The 8,479-nt window shown below is 39.5% G+C and overlaps 1 protein-coding gene across 3 annotated transcripts; it reads right to left on the minus strand.

Moving 5' to 3' along the window:
* Positions 1-780: 780 nt before the first annotated feature.
* Positions 781-8,191, minus strand: LOC130918473 (zinc finger protein OZF-like). Of its 3 annotated transcripts, none has more exons than XM_057840181.1 (3): positions 7,937-8,191; positions 2,550-2,736; positions 781-2,301 (listed from the first exon to the last, which is right to left on the minus strand). In XM_057840181.1, exons 2-3 carry the CDS (start codon positions 2,608-2,610, stop codon positions 1,205-1,207), a joined length of 1,158 nt encoding a protein of 385 aa, XP_057696164.1. In that variant the 5' UTR covers positions 2,611-2,736; positions 7,937-8,191; the 3' UTR covers positions 781-1,204. The 3 variants fall into 3 exon arrangements, with proteins under 3 accessions (XP_057696164.1, XP_057696161.1, XP_057696163.1); XM_057840178.1 differs by having other exon boundaries at positions 2,535-2,736; XM_057840180.1 differs by lacking the exon at positions 7,937-8,191 and adding an exon at positions 7,294-7,584 and having other exon boundaries at positions 2,535-2,736.
* Positions 8,192-8,479: the final 288 nt, after the last annotated feature.

The raw sequence follows: 8,479 nt of genomic DNA on the forward strand, positions 1-8,479 counted from the left end.
GAAAAATGCAGAGGGTAAAAAAAAGCCTGCATTGGGGGTGCCCCCTCAAGTTTTCTTAGTGCCCACTCTGGTGTGTAAACCTAGATCCGGGCCTGAGGGGGGGCACTTATCTACTGCAAGTCATACACAGACTTTTTACCCTAAATGCATAAATTCAAGTGTTAGACGTTTTTTTGTTCTTTTGTTTACGGATGGAAAACGCTGTTAGGCAACGGAAGACAACTTGATGTGCGTCAGAATTCACAACAACACTTATGTTGATGAACATATATCGAGACTACGTGCATTCTACCTTGATGATGGAAGGCTCGATTTATGCTCCACCTTCGTTAATTTTTTTCCAATAATTTTATAATTGTGCTTTATTGACCTGTTTTGCAAATGCACCAATTGTTTTAAATAAAACAAATTCACGTTGTCCAAAAGCTTTATTGCGATCAGTATCTGCAATAAAAAAGAATGACATACTATTTGTGTTTATATGTACATGTGTGATGAGCTCATATTAAAATTTACAACTACTGTCACTTTTTATCTATAATGACAATACGTGGTAATGCCTGGTAAGCTTCCATTTGGATTGCAGTTTACTGAAAATGACAGCACCTTTTTTCATTATTGTTTTTATTTTCTTCAAAATAAAATCCAATCACTTTTTAGCACATATACACAAATATTCTTCCAACTGAATTTTTAAACACAACTTGTGTCTGGACAGCACCTGTCCAACCAAAATAAACTGTTTTGTGACAAAATGTTTCAGGTATAAAAAAAAAAAAAAAAAAATCTATCCAAACAACACCCATATAGTTGAGCTTTAGAGGTTAAAAATATTTTTTTTCAGTGTCAAGACAAAAGAAGGTATCACCTGGAAAAAAACTGGGACAAAAAAGAAACAGTATAAAAACATCAAAAGCATAACATCGGATAGCAAAGTTTATAATTTTATATAGAGTACATGACAAAGACAACCCCCCACACACACATAACAGTATACCACAGTTGTAAAACAGATAAAGGAAACCATTCACGCCGTCATCGAGTAGAAATTGAGAACCTGCCCCCTGCACCGGCCAATGTGCCATTACACAATCAGTGACACATTGATTAATCTGCATATTTAATCGTTAAGAAATACATACATTGCTTAATAATTCAATACTGTTATACAGAGTAATCAAAGTTAGTTGCTTAATTGAAAGCCTTATGTTCTGCTACTGTTCTCACCAGTACATTTGTGGTTGTCAGCTTCTTGCTGACAAGTGAATTTTTTATAACACAAACCACAGCTCAATTTTTTTTCAGCGTGTGTTCTCTGGTGTACCACCAAATGTACCTTTTGAACAAACATTGCCCCGCATATTGAGCAAGCAAAAGGTCTTTCTCCAGTGTGTGTTCTCATATGTCTCTGTAAATGAGCCATGCATGTGAAACCTACCATACAAACTGAGCAAGAATAAGGTTTTTCTCCAGTGTGTGTCCGCAAATGTACCTGTGCAGCAGGCTGAGAGGAAAAGCTTTTACTGCAAACTGAACATGAAAAAGGTTTTTCTCCAGTGTGTTTTCTCATGTGGATGCAGAGGTTGCTCTTATTTGAAAATCTTTTCCCGCAAACTGAGCAGGGAAAAGGAAATTCGCCAGCGTGCAGTTTCATGTGTGTGAAATAATTATGCTTCAAACCGAACCTTTTACCACATTCTGAACAACAGTATACTTTTTCCGGCGCATGTATTTTTATATGCTGTGTGACTTCTCGCATTTTTGATAAATGTTTACCACACACAGAGCAAGAAAATGTTTCCCCCCCAGTTGCTGTTTTGTGCGTTGTCACATGTGTCAACTTGACGTGTTTTGTTAAAAAACTCCTTAGTATGAATTTTTGACAGCATATAGGACAGAAAATTTTGTACTGTGCATTGGAAGTGTCATATTTACTGTCTCTTTCACTCTTCACAGGTTCTTCAGCTTTAACACACACAGAAGGGTCTGAAATCACAATCTCATCACGAGAAGGTGTACCCAACTCAGTGTCTAATTCTAATCCACTCCTGTCGTTTTCACCAGCTTCTGTTGTCGAGCTGCTGGTTAAATGCTCTGCCATGTGTTTCATTTCTCTTTCACTGCAATTAAGTTGTGATTTCTGATGTCCAGTTAATGAGCACTTTGTATGCTCTTTATTTTGAAAAAGGTCAGACTCTTCTTTGATGTGCTGGGGTTTAGGATCTTCCTGCTTTACTCTTGAGAGACACTTCAGCTGCTCACGAGGAACCTCTTTTTCCCTTGCCAGTGGCTGAAGGACATCTGGAGAACACAAAGAACATTTAAAAACTGACAACCCCGCTAAGAAATCCACAATATGTAAATGCAACAGCAAGACCAGCACCAACACACAGCTTACAGGCATCAGAATATGAGGGATCTCTTAGCAGGGACTTAAAGGTTCGCTTTTATACCATAAAACCATTTTATACCGTTTGTTGCCATTGTGACATCCACCTGCTTCGAATGCCAGTTGTTTACCATCTGTTCATTACCTCTGTTCTCCTTACTTTGAATGTAATGAAGCTGTGAATACTGTGGGTCAGCATCATCCCACGTTGCTCCGTCCATTCTGTCGTCTGGTCTTTTAAGCCAGTTTCCCTCCTGGCTGCACCAGTGTTCGTCCTCTGTAGCGTACGTGAGGTTTGTTGGGTGTCGCTCCAATGCCGACTGTTCCAGAATGGACGCTTATACCTCCTGCAGTTTAATAAGAAACAATTTATTCACGTCCAGCCCCTACCCAAACCCATATCTGGTTAAAGTGTTGCTACAGAGACACCTATGTTGATGAGCTGATGCTCATTCTGGGATTGTGATTAGGTTAACAGAGCTGAAATGAAGTACAGTGGACCCTCACGATGCGAGCACAATACATTTTACAACCAAGCTCGTAACATGGATGTACTCGCATCATTAATGTATTTTATCTTTAAGAAATAATTGAATTTCAATTGAATTGGTGCTACACTTCCCATGAAAAGACCCCCCCCCCCCCACATACATTACCCCTAAATAATTATTTAAGGAATCATCATTAAGGATAAATAACCTGAAAAAAAAAAATCAAAACAATCTTATTCATATACAATCACTAACCAGATTGTAGAAAGTCTGAGACCCTTGATTTTTTTTAGCGGACCAGAGTTTGTTTGTTTGGTCCGAACTAGAGTTTGGGTGCGCGTTCACATTTTGAAAAAGGAAGCGGACTACCTGAGAAAAAGAACTGTGGTCCGTTTAAAATGGACCAAACAGTGCTAGTTTAAAAGCGCCCATTACAGCAACTCAGCAACCCATCAACCATCTTGACTGGCGTACCACACGAATGCTATTTTTAGACCTTTCTGTTGTAAAGAGACAACTTTAGTAAGGGGCAAGTGTAAATAAATTAATGAATTAAGATTTGTTATTACTGAAAAAAATGTAGTTTTTGCTCGCTGTCACTGAGTAGCATTTGCGATCGCGACACAAAATATACAATATAAATTACCCTCAAGAACGATCAGAGATGTAAGACAAATAAAGGATATAAGAAAGACAGGGCATATGGGGGTAAAGGATAGCTTGTTGAAAGGGGAGAATGTCATTGTCAGTGGCGTAAGGAAAAAGGTGAGGATCAGCTCGCCTCTTTTTCAGCCTTCGACACTCAAGCCATCGCTTTAACTGAACATTTGTATGTTCTTCCACATCTTTACCAGTACATTTGGCACCAAAACATCATTTTCGGACAGAATTGGTAGTTTAGCTCTGTAAACATCTCCTTCATACACTATTTCTATTCATTTACTATTGGGGACAAACGGTAGTGTGTCCCCCCCTTAGCAACAGTTGCTAACGTCATGAATATTAATGAGCGGAAGTGATGTGTGATGCGCGGTACGCCATTGCAAACTAAAAATAAACTGTGTTGCCTTTAAGATTGCATGCGTAAAATTCTAATATAAAAACGACATAGACTTTCTTAGTGTAGAGATTAACTGTATTGCTAACCACTCTTGCACCGTGGTGCTCTAAAACAAAACAACAACAACACAAACAGATATCCAGCCATTTGGAAAAATTAAAGCAGTAATGTGAAGTAATTTCATAACATGCCAAATAGGGTCACAATTAAAATAATTAAACATTGTCCAACAAATAAAGCATTAAAAAATAATTTATATTTTGTACATTTGACAAAATAATCGCGTTTCCGAAGTTTGAGCCTGAAAGGGGACGAACCCGGAAGTGATACGTCACACCGAGAACAGCGATGGCAGCGCTCCATAAGGCCGCCATACAAAGCCCTTCAAACAGTGATTCAAACAGTGATTCAAACAGCGATATAAGCAATAGATCGAGTGCAAGGGAAGAGATCCAAGTTTTTGAAGAGTTGGAGGAAGAAGAGGAGCTGGGAATTTTATGTTGGACCTAAGCCTGTCGCAATATGCAATAATTCCATTTATCGCGCGATAAATATAAATGAAGGCGGTAATTTTTCCGCTGCGATTTATCGCCTCACACACGTGCACGCGTGCGGCAGACGTGCTGTTAAAAGTTCGGATTCCTCGTTACCAACTGCGCAAAATGCATCTTCGTTCCATGTCCGGCAAAAACTAGCGCCGGAGCCAATCGTTCTCATTATATCCTATTGTTCAACGTATACCGGCCGCGTCAGTGCTCCGGAGTGACTGTGGACCAACTATGGCGCGCCGGTGTTGTTGACGTGTGGCCGCTCCCGTCAGGAGTGACATGTCACGCGGGGCGGCTATTTTTCGGCACAACGCCGGATATTTACAACGAAGTCCGCCAAAACATTGTTACCGACTTGGCTGCTACGAACAACCTCACTTTGACAACGAACAGCTGCTTCAAACTCGTCCCGTTTATGAAAGTCAATTGTCATATGCTGGTGTCGTGTAGTAATGAGCAGACGTGACTTCAGCGGCTCTTGCTAACTTTTTTTAATGCGCGCAGTGCGCACACTAGATATCATGAAATGGCAAACTAGATGTGCTATGTCCATGCCATTGACCATGTGAGCCCAGAGTGATTATGGGACACGTAGTCCATATACTACATCGATGAATTCTAAACTGTCATGACTGAATGGAAGTTGAGAAGGCCAAATCAATCCATACCAATGACTATAGATAATGTTGCAAATATTCAGTACGTGACACAGATGGATTCGGACCACAAATAGGATGTCTTGCTCATGTACTAAACCTAGCTGCTAAGAGAGCTGTAGCAATCAACAGTTTGCCCTGCCTCACTTTACAAACAGTAAAGATTGTTCTCAGCAGTTTTATACAAATTTTTTTCAGATCAGTAAGAAGTAAGCACATAAATATTATGCACTAAAATGCATGTTTATATGATGGCAATTTAATTTTTGCTCGTTAGCAAAAAAAAAAACAAAAAACAAATAATTGTTTTTTTTTTTTACAGAGCATTAAATGTATTGAATCGGATCGAAAATTGTGTCCCCCGTATCAAAAATCGTACCAAACCATGACTTAACTGTATCGTTGAATCCCTATGGAACACCATTGCAGAAGCTATGACGGGGAAAGTTTTCATTTGCCTAAATACTTAAGTTATTAAGTGCAATTTTTTTTTTTTTTTTTAACATTTTATTTATGCTGTGTTTCTGTGCGGTATCAATATTGTGGTTTTTTACTTAAGAGGCATGGTCTATTGTTTTTAGTTGTGATTTCTTAGAAAGTATTTTTGAATTTAAGAGTAAATATTTATAACGTTTAAATGGGTATACTTGATCTATTAATACATACTGTATTCTCACTGTGTTATTGTAAATGGGTTAAAAAAAAATTGGGGGGGGGACGCAATAATATCGCATATCGCAATAATTTATGAGAATAATTATCGCACATTAAAATTTGTTATCGCGACAGCCCTAGTTGGACCTAACATGTATTAGCCAGATGCTAATCAGGATGCAAACAATGTGCCTAGATTACCTGACATGGAATGGAGACAAGACCCATCGAGATTACAAGATTGGTGAGATATAGGCTGCTATTATTTTCATGATTTAAAGATGCAGGCACATAATTTTATGATGACATTGTTTAAAAAAATAATAATCAGACTGCATGTTCATTTTGGCAGATCCTGCAGCTCTCGTGCATATAAAATAATAATATAAAAACGTTGGGGGGGAAAGAAGGAGATGAGTCGTTGATGGCTTTCTCCACTTTATTGTGGCAACAATAAGAAAACAAAATAATAGCGGACTGCCGCCACATTCGACCGCGAAGTTTTGCTTCTCGCTCACCCCCGCCTCGCCTCGTACTACCAGCTACTACTACTTCCACTCCCAGCATCTCTTAAACGTATCGTTCATAGTGTCTTGTTATGAGCTTTTTGTTGACAAAGGTATCGAACACACGACGTGCTGACAACTTTGTTTCTTAACGCATGGCGCTAACAGTAGCTGGGGCTCTTGGCAGGAAGTGGCGTCTAATGGCGTGAGGAAATGTAGTTTTTTTCACACAAGCGAACAGATTACAAAGCACCACTTCAGTGTTGCCCCGAGACTACATTTCCCATGATTCACTGCGGGACTTGAGCCGCTTGCTGATTCGCTGCGAGATTGACTCAATGCCAACACGCAAACAAACCTGCCGCTGTCAACGCTCTGGGAGGTTACATTTGACAGCATTCTGCCGCGGTCCTCCTCGCCAGCTGTTTGTTCGCCATTCACGCTCGTTTGAATTTGATCGCTGGTCTGATACACTCCCGCTTTTTCGGTGAGGTATTTTGTATTTATTCGTTATTGGATTGTTTTTGTTCACCACTGTAAATAAGAGCACTGAAGCAAGAAGGGGTAAGTCGCCATTTCTGTTCAACCCGTTTTCTCCTGTTTTTTTTAGCGTAAGAAGCTAGGTTAGTGGCTGTCTTTTCTTCGTTCTTTTTCATGATCAGGGTTTAGTTAGGGGGTGGGGTTCAAGTATAGATTCCTTTTGTTTGTTGTTTTGGCCTGGGCTTACCCTGAAGCCGCGCTTCATCCACATTTTGTACATATTCATTGCGAGTTTGATTGTTGTGTAAATTTTGTGGCTCGTTTTATGTTATGCCCTTCGCGAGCGGTCCTTGGGACGAGAAACTAGCGAACACAACAACAACTATGCCACGACTATTGCCACGAGTTGGCTTTCGGCTAACGTCGCTAGCTTGTACTGTACATTCCACAAAAGTTGGCAGCTCTGCTTTGACAAAGTCATCAGTTATCTATCCAAAAATCACACTTACTTTTTGGCAAATCATTGATCATAAGCAGACCGGTTAAGGAAGCAGGCATCTTCGAAGTGTTTGCAGCAGAAAACACTACTCAATGATGGCGTGAAATTCATTCGCTTCGTGCGAGCGAACGAACGATGTCCATTTACGTGCCCTGCTATCCTTTGGCCACTCATAATACTTTTCGTTTGAGTGAGAACAAAACATCGCCGCACACCTCCGTGGCATCTTACCGAGAAGCAATGCAACAAACAATACTGTTCTATGGCGGACTTCCCTCGCACTTCCCGGTGTTTCCGAAGATTTCCGAAGCTTGCCAAAGAAAAGCATTTTCGTCAAGGGCGTTGCTATGGGTTAAACAAAGAATCTGGAAGGGTTGCGTAATAAAAAAAAAAAAAAAAAAAAAAAAACGAAAATATGCTTATAAATGTTTAGCCATTGATATTATTAAACAACATGGTTGGCCAACCTGACTTCACATTACTGCTTTAAGAGACTTGATCAGACCATATGTAATAATTCATTTAAAATAAAAAAACAACACAAGACAAGTAGTATACTCATTGTGTCAGTATCAAACTTTTACTTTTCGAGTCGGATAACTGATAGCGCCTACTGCAGCATTTCATCAAAAAGAATGAATAAATAGACTCACCAAAATTCTTTTTCTCATTCGTGTGGGCAACAAACTGACACAAGTCTTTAGTGAAGGTGCCTCCTAAAAGGTGGAGTCTGCTTAGGAATTTGCGGGAAGTAACATTTTTGGAAAAAAAAAAAAGAGCGAGCTCCTCCTCTCTCTCGCTGTTGGCCTGTCTAACCATAATTACGTTTGATGCACCCCCGGAACTGCCATGTTAAACACAAGCCAGGTGTTCGACCATTCCTTACAACGTGGCGAAACGTCTACACATTACACAATGCTCAGCGCACTTGCGCATGCGCACCCACACGCATGCGCATATGGGTTAGAAGCGGCGAGTACTCACTTATTTTTGTTTTTATTTAGCTATTTAGAACCTTTTCACTATGGCATATTTATTTTTGTATTTATATTTAATTTTTGTACCCTATTTCTTATTTTTGTATTTATATTCGTTTTTATTTTTCCTTTTATTGATTGATTTTTTTTTTATTTTGGCAGCTTTGGTCCTCCATATTTCACTGCCTCAAAGATACTTTTTGCATGTATTCCCCTCTC

This window comes from Corythoichthys intestinalis, chromosome 7 (genome assembly GCF_030265065.1).
Source record: "Corythoichthys intestinalis isolate RoL2023-P3 chromosome 7, ASM3026506v1, whole genome shotgun sequence".
NCBI lineage: Eukaryota > Metazoa > Chordata > Actinopteri > Syngnathiformes > Syngnathidae > Corythoichthys > Corythoichthys intestinalis.

Coding starts and splice junctions, on each gene's coding strand:
- LOC130918473 (XM_057840178.1), bottom strand. CDS start 2,610: ATGGACGGAGCAACGTGGGATGATGCTGACCCACAGTATTCACAGCTT. Junction 2,302..2,534: donor TCAAAGTAAGGAGAACAGAG/GTAATGAACAGA, acceptor TGTGTTCTCCAG/ATGTCCTTCAGCCACTGGCA.